At 34.9% G+C, this 13,664-nt stretch overlaps 1 protein-coding gene across 20 annotated transcripts in view; it reads right to left on the bottom strand.

Moving 5' to 3' along the window:
• The window catches only part of LOC123517066 (voltage-dependent T-type calcium channel subunit alpha-1I-like), a 467,781-nt gene that overhangs the window by 93,498 nt on the left and 360,619 nt on the right, over window positions 1-13,664 (bottom strand). For 15 of the 20 annotated variants that reach the window (XM_045276903.1, XM_045276894.1, XM_045276898.1 and 12 more), the window contains 3 exons: window positions 12,053-12,209; window positions 9,845-10,000; window positions 723-1,298 (listed from right to left, as the gene is read on the bottom strand). In XM_045276903.1, coding sequence (XP_045132838.1) covers window positions 723-1,298; window positions 9,845-10,000; window positions 12,053-12,209 — 889 coding nt within the window. Of the gene's footprint in view, window positions 1-722; window positions 1,299-8,826; window positions 8,839-9,844; window positions 10,001-12,052; window positions 12,210-13,664 lie in introns of all 20 variants that reach the window. The other 5 variants (XM_045276900.1, XM_045276915.1, XM_045276904.1 and 2 more) reach the window with 3 other exon arrangements.

The following is a 13,664-nucleotide window of genomic DNA, read 5'->3' as shown; positions in this document are numbered from 1 at the left end:
TGTAGAACAAAACCTTACACATAAGTAATAAAAATAACACCACAGCCTAGCTTCACAAAAAATATAATAAAACTAAATACATATTCAATGACCATACATCTGGAGATCACACAGACATGACACAAAGTATTGGGAGTGGTGGATGAGACAAGGACAGACAGAACAGGCTGGGCAGGGGCAAGTGGATCCCCTGTAGTGTGTTACATATTGTATTCACATGTACAAAACAACATAACCAAAAGAGAATGGAGACCAAACATACAATATGTTATTGGAAAAAAAAGACCTTGATGAAAACCTAGAAACAGACAACTTGCTCTAGAACGTGCATCATATTATAGCAATTGCTACTTGAAAGAATTTTTCATGAAGGTCACATTCTATGACTTCAGTCCCCTCCATAAACTACTCTCAAAATATTAATTTTACGTGCAGAGTAAGGGCTAGTCAACACTAAGAAAAAGACAATTATTATCATAACTATTGAGAATATATTTTTACAGCATATAAATAACCATTCTAAAGCCAGTTAAAATGCAACTTTCAGTAACAGTTTTGGCACTAACAAAAATTTGCACTTTGTTAACCACAAACACAGCAAATAAAACTACACAGGAGTGCCTCCAAAGCTACTCTAATCAACATGAAGATGCTGGTAAATGACTTTGTCAGGCACTTGATGCTGACACACAGTGACCTTCTCCACTCCACTATGTGAGTACCTCAGTGAGCTGGGTTGTAGCCTCCAGGCCAACAGATGGAAGGTGTTCCTTCTGGATGCCTCCTGAGTCCTCAAATGCTGGAGAGGGCCTTTTAGAGGCTTCTGACACTTTTCTAAATAACATCTCTTCCTTACCAAAATCTTTTGAATTTTCTAATGGCATAACCTTAATAGCTTCCATTGGTGCATGTGTGGACGGCACATCTGTTAGTGCTTCAGTGGAAACACCTCTGGGCAGCACCAGAGCAAAAGAGTCTGAGGATAAACCACACTGAGTGGGATTTATAAAACCTTCTGATGACACACTCTTGGGGAATTTTGTGCATGAAGTCTTAGACAACTCAGTAGAAGTTGTACCTTTAGAGAGCTGAAGAAGGGTCACCTTTGCCACCTTCAGTGGATCATCTCTGACACCCTCCCCAAGACTGTCTTTTAGGGGTGAATTCTTATCTTCTTCTTGAGGTGCTTGATTGTCATGGTGTTTGTCAGCATCTTTCTCAGCTTTCTCTAGTGCTTTCTGCTCTTTTCTCTTTTGTTTTTCCCACTGCTTTTGTTCTTTTTCTAATCGTTCATGGCGCTAAAAGATCAAATCAAATTGTTAGTTATTTGATCCCATACTAATAGCTTCCTACAGGGAAAAAGAACCTTTTTTACATGTTCTGTTTGTTTTTCTGTAATTTTAAAAGTAAAACTGTTCTAATGAATTATAATGTGACTAGATTTGCATTCCTGGTTGCCTTTTTGGTTACAATGTGTAGGAATATATAGGAAGAATAACAAAAGTAGTACATAATAACTTAGCAAACAAAGACATCAAGTATTAAGTAGGCACAGTTTCCCCAGAGAGGCAAACTATAAACAATTCTGAGCTGACAATATTGTCCCTAATGTACTTAATTTTTGTTGAGTATTCCATTAATATTTAGGTATACAAAAAAAAAAGGTGAGACACCATGATACTGATTCAAAACTGCTTCCATATAATGACACCACAAAGAGAATATTGATATGCATACTCATATTTTGTAATATAAATATTTTAGTCCGATGACACCATCTAACATGGATAATTTTATGAAAATGTTTATTCACTATCCCTAATATAAATACACACACACACACACACACATATAATTTGATTAGAAATATTGGATTAGCCTTTCATTATATGGATAAAGATATGATGAAGAAATTAATTAGTATGGTAATTAGACCAAGATTGGAATATGCTGGGGTGGTTTGGTCCCCTTATAAAAAGAAGCATATAAGGAAGCTGGAGAGATTGCAGAGAATGGCAACAAAAATGGTTCTGGAATTGGCAGAAATGACCTAAGAGGAGAGATTAAAAGAAATTAATTTGCTTACCTTGGAACAAAGAAGAGAAAGAGGAGATTTAATACAGGTTTATAAACTGTTGAACGGTCTGGATGAAGTGGATAATGAGCAAATGATGTTGAGAGAGGAAAATTTAGATAGAACTACGAGATCGTATAGTAAAAAGATAGCCAAGGGAATATGCTTGAAGGATGTGAAGAAATATAGTTTCCCACAAAGATGTGTGGAGGTGTGGAATAGTTTGAATGAGAAGGTGGTGTCAGCGAGGAGTGTGCATAGTTTTAAAGGAAAGTTGGATGTGTGTAGATATGGAGACGGGGCCACACGAGTATGATACCCAGGCCCTGTACAATTACAACTACGTAAATACAACTAGGTAAACACACACACACACACACACACACACACACACATGTAAAGAAGATTAGAATGAGGTAATGTGCAAAAAAATATTGGAAAATAATTTTCCACATTGAAAGGTGGAAAAGTAGAATGCATTGAGTGATGAAGTTGTTACAGCACAAAATGTGCATAAATTTAAAGAAAAATTGGATAAATGGAGACATGGAGACAGGACATTATGAGCCCTGCTCAAACCCTGTACATTACTACTAAGTAAATACAACTAGGTAAATACACACACATTGATGAATGTATTCCTATGAGTAAGTATACATAAAAAGACTAATAACAGTAAAGTAATTACAAATTTTGTTTTCAAACAAATGTGTTATAGCAAGCCTCACATAAAATCTGTAAAAGACTTATACATATCAAAATACATATGTGTATTAAATCAGCTATCTACTAATAATTTCCAGGAAACATGACATAGTTTTAAGATAATTAACTGGTCTAATAATATCATCATAACAATTTTTGAGCTTAAATAGTTGACTTACAATACATCACAACCTGTGCTCTGAGATTTGAGAAACAAATGGAAAAGTGTGAGATACTGAACAGGCAATGCTTAAGAATATGAAAAAAGAATATGAAAATGATAAATTTAAAATACGATTGTGTATATAAACTTTAAGAAATAGAAGCAGTAGAGACGTCACTCCTGTGTCTAGTGCAGAGCGCTGAGGTGAGAATTAATGAAGGCCTTCCACAGAGACCCTTAATCAATTCATACAAAAAAATAGTAAAGGAAGAAATTCATTATCAATGAATGCAAATAAAAAATAGTACAATATTCTCTATCACTGCTGTTTGCCAAATCTAGAAGGAAAAGATGCAAAAATCAAAGCCGATGAAGTGCTTTTAAGATTTGCTTGTTGCATTTCAAGAGCAAGAAAAATGTTTGCTTCATGTTGATTGTCTGGTGAGATTCATGTGCATGCCAGCTGACTGGGTCCCTTCAGAATGCCAGTCAGGTGCAGGAGCAGCACTGATACGTGTCACCCAGATAAGGCAGAAAGCACAACATGGACCACCATGAAGGTATCCAGGTGCACTGATGCCTACAAGCTACCAACTTACACTACCTGCAACTGGAATTCAGTTCTCTTCCAAGGCAGCAGACGGCTTTCTCGGCCCGTGATCTGCCAAGAACCGTTGTGCCCTGTTAGAAGGGGCGGTGTGACTACAGTGGCTCAGTCCTCTGGCCTCCTGCACCCAATGCAGTTGAACTCTTGTAGACTACTGGATTTTGGGTTTTGAGGTATAGCAACTCATTTTCATGGTGAAGTTTTAACGTAAAATTACTGGATCACCAGTCAATGTTAAATCCTTCATACTTTGATTTGAGCATAATTTACATGAAACATCACAAACCATTTCCTTGGAGCATATTTTCATTATGCTGAATACAAGCATGAAGTAATAGGAATAATTTGTTTTACATGCTATTATGCACTGTACAAGTGTTGCCTGAAGCTTACAGATATATAATAGAAATAAACAAATGAAACAACAGTTACTAATGAAATAGCCATGAAATATCACAGTTCTGAAAACAACCCCTCCTTGTACACATACAGTCATGGTTACCATATATAAAAAATACCTGAAGATCAAAAGACATACATCAGGACTATACACACTACATTTTGACAAACACAAAAAACTGAATCCATCTATTATAGAGCATCTTGTATGTGGACAACTCTTAGATATAAACATTTCTGTAATTTAGGATACTTGAGTGCCAATTTCTATTCTAAATTGAAATCATTGTCAAAGGCATCATTCTTTTTAATGAGCAACAGATCTGGCACAGTAACCCCACAACTATGCCCTTCCTGTATTGCTTATAACTGAACATTTGATGATATAATAATTATACTAATTCTTGTCATGAAGAGAAAATTTATGATATTGTCACTGGTAATTGCATATATGAGCCTGTAACTAAGAAAATTATTTTCACCATTACCATTAATACTATCTAATGTTTATATCATAATGATGATGATAATAATAATGATAATAATAATAATAATAATAATAATAATAATAATAATAATTATTATTATTATCATTATCATCATTATTATTATCATTATTAGTTATCATTATTGTAATTTCTATCATTACTGTTATTTTCGTTATTATCCTAATTTTAACTATTCCCATTATTAATCTGTTATTATTTCTTTTATCATAAACATGACATAATTATTATTATTCACATTATTATCATGATTATCCTTTTTATCATTATAAAACAATGTAAAAAAAAAAAAAAAAAAAAAAAAAAAAAAGACTATCATAGATTATCATTATGCAACTGTCTGTCATCAGTTAATTTTGCTAGCAGAGGGTTACATTTATACCTTTGCAAGCTAACACAACACCAGCTGAATGACAACAGCAAATAGCAAATAGCAAGCAGCATTCTAAACACAAACATTCATATATTGAAAGTTTTGCTTCCATTTGTAGTTATTCTTTGACAATATCTTTAATGAAATGATACTCAATGTAAATGTCATTAACAAGTTATTATTTTTTGCATGACTGATATTCACTGATGGCTGCAGTTCTCTCTCTCTCTCTCTCTCTCTCTCTCTCTCTCTCTCACACACACACACACACACACACACACACACACACACACACACACACACACACACACACACACACACACACACACACACACACACATACACTTTTCCTTGTCTATATTAATGATATGCCAGAGGGAGTAAACAGTTATATTAATTTGTTTGCGGATGATGCGAAGTTGTGTAGGTATGTGAAGAGTGAAGAAGATTGTGAAATTTTACAGGCAGATCTGGATAGGATTTGGGAGTAGAGCAAGAGATGGGAGATGGAATTTAATCTGAGCAAAAGTCATGTAATGGAGATGGGGAAGAGTGGAACACGGCCAAGAGATGGGTGAAGAAGTAGTGTTGAAAAAGGTGGAAAAGGAAAAGGATTTGGGAGTGATAATACAAGACCATGGGCAGTTTGAGGCTCATATTGACAAGATGTTTGGAGAAACATATAATTTGATTAGAAATATTGGATTAGCCTTTCATTATATGGATAAAGATATGATGAAGAAATTAATTAGTACGGTAATTAGACCAAGATTGGAATATGCTGGGGTTGTTTGGTCCCCTTATAAAAAGAAGCATATAAGGAAGTTGGAGAGATTGCAGAGAATGGCAACAAAAATGGTTCCAGAATTGGCAGAAATGACCTATGAGGAGAGATTAAAAGAAAGGAATTTGCTTACCTTGGAACAAAGAAGAGAAAGAGGGGATTTAATACAGGTTTATAAACTGTTGAATGGACTGGATGAAGTGGATAATGAGCAAATGATGTTGAGAGAAGAAAATTTAAATCAAACTATGAGATCGCATAGTAAAAAGATAGCCAAGGGAATATACTTAAAGGATGTGAAGAAATAGTTTCCCACAGATATGTGTGGAGGTGTGGAATAGTTTGAATGAGGAGGTGGTGTCAGCGAGGAGTGTGCATAGTTTTAAAGGAAAGTTGGATGTGTGTAGATATGGAGACGGGGCCACACGAGTATGATACCCAGGCCCTGTAAAATTACAACTAGGTGAATACATCTAGGTGAATACACATACACACACACACACACACAAATGAAGAAACTAATTAAACAATTTCAAGACAAATTCATGTTCTATGCAGGAGGGAACATCAGGATAATTAAAAAGATTAAATGAAAAACCTAAAAAACATAAATAAATAGATAAAAAAAAATTAATTAAGAGAACAAAATGAATTTCAAGACAAATTCCTATCTTATGAACAAGAGGGAACATCAGTGTAAGGTGAGTTTACAAGAATCCAAACATATGATAACTGGTTATTTTTTCTCTTCTAAGATCATGAAATCATCATGCTTACAACTGGTAGAGTTCTTCCTATTCAAGATGTAAACAACCATAATTGCAACAAGCTATGATGATCTGGAAGCCGTGTCCTGCCACTCTTTCTTCATCAGGACAGGTGAAGGACACACTCAAAGATTTTGACACATGATTAATTTTTTTCTCATTTGAATTCTTAATTATCCTACCATTAGTTTTGCTTCACATTGATTGCCAAAATATCAATGTAAAAATATTATTAAGGTATCAAATCCCCAGAGAAATTGTTGAAACAGATAAACATACATGAATTATCAATAAAATCATCCATATGGTGATTAGCACATGCTGCTGGAAACATGGCAGGTGATGGTAGTAATATATATAACATTATGTAAATAATATACAGCCAGATCAGATATAAGGCAAACAGACAGTAAACTTTTTGGCAGTAGTGTTGATCTGTAGTCCCCAAAAGGCTGGACTACTTCCAGCAGGTCTGAATTGCCAGTTCCCAGAGAGAGAGAGAGAGAGAGAGAGAGAGAGAGAGAGAGAGAGAGAGAGAGAGAGAGAGAGAGAGAGAGAGAGAGAGAGAGAGAGAGAGAGAGAGAGAAAGTAGTAGTAGTATCTCTAGTCTCATGTGGTAACAGCTGCAAGAAAATACACATCTGGCAACTCAAACCTGCTAAGGACAATATTGACCTGTGTCAATTTTTTTTCAAGAGTCAACTTTGAAAAATCAAATTAATTCTTTTTTGCCAGTTATGAAAATTTCCTATAACAGATTGTCTTAAGCTGCTCTCTCTTTATAGCAATGTTGTATTTCTTACTTCCTTTCAATGCTACTTTCATGTTGACTGCTCTTCTCATTTTGCTAACTATATACTTCCCCAACTCTCACAACCTTGGTGCATGAGGTTTTCTACTTCCTCTCCTTATTCTGTCCATCTTCCTTATGCAAATGTTAACCAATATTTCCAATCTTTCATCCATTTTACTGGAATTCCTTGCATACGTTTTTTATTTCCCTCTAACTATGACCTAAACTCTTTCAAGAGGGGTTTCATAACACTTCATATAATCCTTGGATTATAAGGACTGGCAACAACAGTTAGTTATTCATTGTTGGAAAATAATACTATACCAAATACATTTAGGAAATGATGTGGAAGTAGTGCTACTGGGTAACTTGTCACCAAAAAAAGCACTCAAGATTTTTAGAGATACAAAGGAGATATTAAACATAATTATGTTCTTTCACAGCCTATTTAAGGATATAACAAATAATATAGCTACCACAATAGTTAGATTGGAACTGAAATATTTCAGAGTTGTATGGAACCTTCACAAGAAAAAAGGAATGAAATAGAAAAAAAAAAAAAAAACTGAAAAAAAGAATATGTGTAATGGTACCAATTACAGAGAAAAGATTAGATTAGTATGATAATTTAAGGAAAGATGATTTCATCAAACTAAGATACAGAATAAGAAAAATAAGAATAAAGTTTCCATCAGTCATGAATATTTGACAGGAAGTAAAAATTATTACTGCACAAAGTTTACGTCAACTGAAAGCAAGTCCTTTTACAAAAACTGTTACAGAAACAACGCACAGTTTGGATCCCTGGTAAGTACACATGTACACACAAACACACACACACACACACACACACACACACACACACACACACACACTTTTCAGCTTAAGATCTTTTTTCAAATTATTTTGTGACTTTCTCTTTTAAGAACCATGTTTATGAAACTTGATTTCCCTCTGAATACTCCTTCAGCTTTCTATTAAATCCACAGAAAGAATATTAAGATCAAAACAGATACTAAAAGTATGTAATTTACAATATATCATGCTTCCTTATTTCTTGACATAAAAACATTAAAACATTCATGAACCCTTGGAACACCATCACAATAAGCTGCATAAACATTTAGTAAAGTTAGGAAGGAGAATAGATATTTGAATTCAAATACTATACAGAACTGCCATAAACTACAGTATATTTTTCAATCAGGGACACCATTACATACAAAAGCTTCCTCCAAAGAAAACAGATATGCATATTCCTGTTCAAGTGTTTCTGATTGATCATGTTGACAGATTTTATAAAAAGAAAAAACTTTGCACCAACATAACAGGATAGTGAATAGACCAACATGGCTCTACTAATGTGAAATACGGTGCATGGAACAAATTTGCTATGTGCTACGATATACAGTCATTCACTCTTGTACGACAAGTTGCCATCTAGCAAGTCTGGGTCCTGATTCTCACACAAGTGTTCACCTTGGCAGAAAGAAACTTCCTAAATAAGAATATGTATTCTGCAAATGGAGCATTCAATAACATATAAATTATAGACTAATATCTATCCGAAGAGTAAACTAGAGCTACATAGAACGGTTACGCTTTACGCTTATTTCTTCCCAACCAACGGTAAAGTAGGCAAAAGGTTTACTTACTCGTAATCTCCCCTTGCAGTTTTTAAATTGAAATTTGATCAGTCACTAATAAGCCTAGAGGAAAACTCTTAGTTATCATGTCAAAATCAGTGATGATAAATAATCTAACACCATTTAAATGAAAGCAAACAAATAAATTATCTTCATTTCTTGAGAATTCAGAAGTAAGCATGTCATAATGACTTCAGTAACCAATGTGTCAAGCACCTCAAGGAGTTCAAGGTTTGTTGATAGGATGTGTGAGTAGGATATGGGACATTCCACTTCCATCTCATATGCCCAGCAAAGTCCTATTTACACATTACAAGCATTTCTATCATCAGATAATGGAAAAAAAAACTGCCACTGCAAAGATTTTTTCAATTAATTCAAGAGTTAAATAAGGTGCTCTATCAATTTCTTTACGGCACTCTAAATAATTAGTATTTAATCTTAGAGGCAAGGCAAAACATTAGTTTACATGATCACTTATCTTGGATCATGTTTAAGATATTTTTTTTTAATCTTAGAAAAAAAAATGTTGCTTGAATTCCTTTGTACATTAATATGCAGCCATGAATTTTTTTTCTCTTTTTATAATTTCATGGTAACTGACCAATTTGGATCCAGAATTCTTTAATTACAGTAATTCAATAGTTATTTGTTTAGAAGATCATGACTGTTAAGTAGATGACTGTATATCAATACTTAATGGTTCAAAGTACGTATGTTTGCAATATTGCTTTTAGTTTATGTACATAGCTTGTTTAGTTATAATTACTGCAAACTTCTCCACTTTTACTTGCATCATTTTTAAGCTTTATGCATACAATGGAGGTAAGGATTTAATGCTAAAATCAAAAACCTTAATCCTGAAAGTATCTCAAGCTCTTCCACTTTTAATAATGAAAATGCAAATTGTGAAATTTGGTTAGCAAAACTCAGAACAAAAAATACTTGCTGTCTGATATCAAATAAAAACTTGAAACTGTTCTTCTCCAAAATGTATATGGGAAGCAACTACATCAAGCTTGCTTACCTCGGCAGAGAAGCCCTCCACAAGGATGGCCACTAACAAGTTGAATAGCACATAGTTTCCAAAGGTCATGAGAGCCACAAAATACAGGGAGGCCCAGTGGCTTGTCTTTTCCATGCCATTGAATAATACAACATTCCAGTCCTCCTGAGTAAGTATCTGCAGTAGGAAGAAACAATGGGAAAAGTATAGTGATTTTATATATATATGAAAAGATGACATCATCAAAAACCACTCCACACAAGAATCTTTAAACATAGTTAAGTATACTCTTTTTACTCCTTGTGCAAAATATACATATTTATAAAACAATAAAATCATTAGATAAATAACTGTATGAGAAGTAATTAAGATATCAGTGATATAGTTATGTATATTAAATATACGAATATATATGAATATAAAGATATTTCATGATACTAATGATCTGAAATCTTTTAAACATCTACACAAAAAAAATAAAATGATGTTATCTAATGTTACTGCATCCACCTTCATAATTTACTAGAATAATTATGAGCACTAGCAAACATGCCTTATTATGATAAGCTACTAAAAACTATGAACATACTTTTCATTTTTTTTTTTTTTTCCTATCTAATCATCACGCATACAAATTTCAACTTACCATTTCAGCCAAGGTGTCACTTCCTTCAACTGGCTTATAAAATAAATATAAAACTACAGTACAAGACATCTGGATATAATACAATGAGACATGTCTATTAATTATGATTAATGTTACTGAAATCAGCATTTTGTATAACTGTGAAACACTGACAATTAATCAAATAAATAAGAAATCTGACTGCACTATATTGCAGTAAAATGATCAAAAGGTTGAATGAAAACACTGAAATATTCATTAGACTAAGTGCATATACAAATTGGTGTGTGTGTGTGTGTGTGTGTGTGTGTGTGTATTTACTTAGTTGTAGTTTTGTGTATGTGTGTGTGTGTGCACGTGCGAGCATCTGTTTAGACTAATAGATGAACTAATAAGAAGGATGAGATTATCTGAAAAAAAATCCACCTGTCCAAGTTTCACAATGGACATTATAAATAAATAATGGCAAAGAAACATTTTACTACATTGAAATAGGAAAACAGCATTGACTGAATAGTGAATTGACAAACTTTTCATAACTGGTTTGCTGTCTACTTGGGAAATTTAAAGACAGACAGTTCTAGACTTGAGTGAAGTAAATCTGAAAATCTATACCGGCATCTTTGATGCAAATACAAAACAGTAACAAAAACTATATTTTCACAATTAAAGACATCATTACACAAATGTTCATGGAAATGCCCAGCCTTAACACACACACACACACACACACCGCGTAGTGTAGTGGTTAGCATGCTCGACTCACACTCGAGAGGGTCCGGGTTCGAGTCCTGGAGGCGGCAAGCCAAATGGGCAAGCCTCTTAATGTGTGGCCCCTGTTCACCTAGCAGTAAATAGGTACAGGATGTAACTCGAGGGGTTGTGGCCTCGCTTTCCCGGTGTGTGGAGTGTGTTGTGGTTTCAGTCCTACCCGAAGATCGGTCTATGAGCTCTGAGCTCGCTCCGTAATGGGGAAGACTGGCTGGGTGACCAGCAGGCGACCGAGGTGAATTACACACACACACACACACACACACACACACACACACACACACACACACACAAATATCTCCACCCTGCCGGGTGGAGATATTTGATTTTAAGAAAAAGCTGGACATTAATAGATATGGAGACGGGACAACACGAGCATAGCTCTTTTCCCGTGTGTCTCCTTTCAAGTATAGCCCCTGTTCACCTAGCAGTGAGTAGGTACGGGATGTAAATCGAGGAGTTGTGACATTGTTGTCCCGGTGTGTGGTGTGTGCCTGGTCTCAGGCCTATCCAAAGATCGGAAATAATGAGCTCTGAGCTCGTTCCGTATAGGGTAACGTCTGGCTGTCTCGTCAGAGACTGCAGCAGATCAAACAGTGAAACAGTGAAACAGATCAAACAGTGAAACAATGTAATCGTATTGCTGTTTAAATGATTTGTTTATGTAATGATTTGTTCATGTAATGTAAGTCTTCTGAGCCTTCATATTTATGTGGCTCATAATTTTATTTCCTTATGGGGTTACCTTTTTCTAAAGTTTAGAAATACAACAAATTGGTTCACGTATGTTCACAGCAATAGGGAAAAAGACTTGCCTCCCCTTGAAGACTCACCTGAAAGACAGTCACTGTTGCCCAGAGGAAGTTGTTAAAATGCATTCTTGTGCAGAGACACCCAGACTCAGGGTCGAGAATCTCCTGGCACGTGCAATCTCCACTGCCATCCGCTCTAATGCAAAACTTTCCACCAAAGAGAAACATGCCTAGCACACTGAAAAGTAACAACGGACATGGGCAAGGCTTGACACAAGAAGGACAAGTAGGAGTGTTAGGGCATTTCAAGTGACCTCATATGACCTGCACACACAAGCAGTGGTGACCCAGGCTGACCACACACTGAAAAATAAGTGAAAAAAAAGGTGACAATGGCCAAACACAGAAAAAAAAAAACTGTGACCAAGACTGACCAAAAGTGACCTAGAATAAACCATTACATAAAGAGATAGCCTGATTGAGAAATGCAGGGCTGTGACACACGCACACACACACGCTCACACGCACACACACAGGCAAGATGGTGATTGCAGCAAAACTGTGTCTATAAAGATGGTTTTAAAGAAGGTTTCTGCTGTCAGACAAGCACTCAAGATAAAGCACATTATGAACCACTACATTTCCAATGTTCACTTAAGTTTTTATTAAAATGATATAAACAGAGGATGCAATTAGATAAAACTTACCAATTGGAAAATAATAAAAAAAAATTATAGATAACAGCCAGTTACCAAGGTTTTCAAATCTATTTAGGGTGTTATTCTTCGATGTATATAACAAAGCATATCTTTTAACATGCCACATAAAAAAAAAATTAAATAAAAAAACAAGTCTCAATTAGTTTGCTTGATAGTGGCTTTACAAATGAGATACCAACAGTATCTTATAAAATACTACACATACGTAAACTATTCAGACTTGCTATATTGTGAAAGAGGTGATACGTTACGAACAGTACAAAGATGATCTCGCGATGGTCATGTCTGAACAATACAATAAATAACATGAGGCATGAAGAGGGTCAGCCTGAGACAATCAGGGAAGGTCACCAGGAAGGCTGTCAGGCTGGGTCACCATAGGTCACATCTACAGGTGTTAGGTACCTCAGTTGGGTTATTAGGAAGGCCATTTAACTATCTCTGTCAGATCATTTGATTTCAAAACTGTAAAAGGTTCAGTGAAATGAAATGAGAAATTAGTAACAATTTTCCATGATAATCATGCTACCATAAAGATGAAGTCATAAAAATAAGAGCAATTCAGTAAAATAAAAATGTGATGTGCACATTTTCTTTACCAAATGATCATTGAGAGGCATAACACATACTTAGGTAAAATGTAAGTATTACAAGATCCATATTCCCACCTACAAGAAAAAAGTCTACTTGTAATATACCTGAAGATAAAGGTCATCAGAGGCTAAGTTATCATTCTATAAAGGTAGCATGGTATATAGTATAGTATATCTATGTATAATTATATATATATATCAAGCTGATACAAAAATATTGACAATGGCTGCACTATCCACTACAGTAGCTTATTATCAAGGTTTACGTAGCTGCAGTTCGCATCTCTGCTACATAGAGTAACACTAATACAGCACAGTTACTGACCTACTTGTAGTTCATACGGAACCTACAGTATCCAATTCTACGTCAATATAGCACTA

This window comes from Portunus trituberculatus, chromosome 41, assembly GCF_017591435.1.
Source record: "Portunus trituberculatus isolate SZX2019 chromosome 41, ASM1759143v1, whole genome shotgun sequence".
Classification (NCBI taxonomy): domain Eukaryota; kingdom Metazoa; phylum Arthropoda; class Malacostraca; order Decapoda; family Portunidae; genus Portunus; species Portunus trituberculatus.
This window is presented reverse-complemented; position numbering and strand designations above follow the sequence as displayed.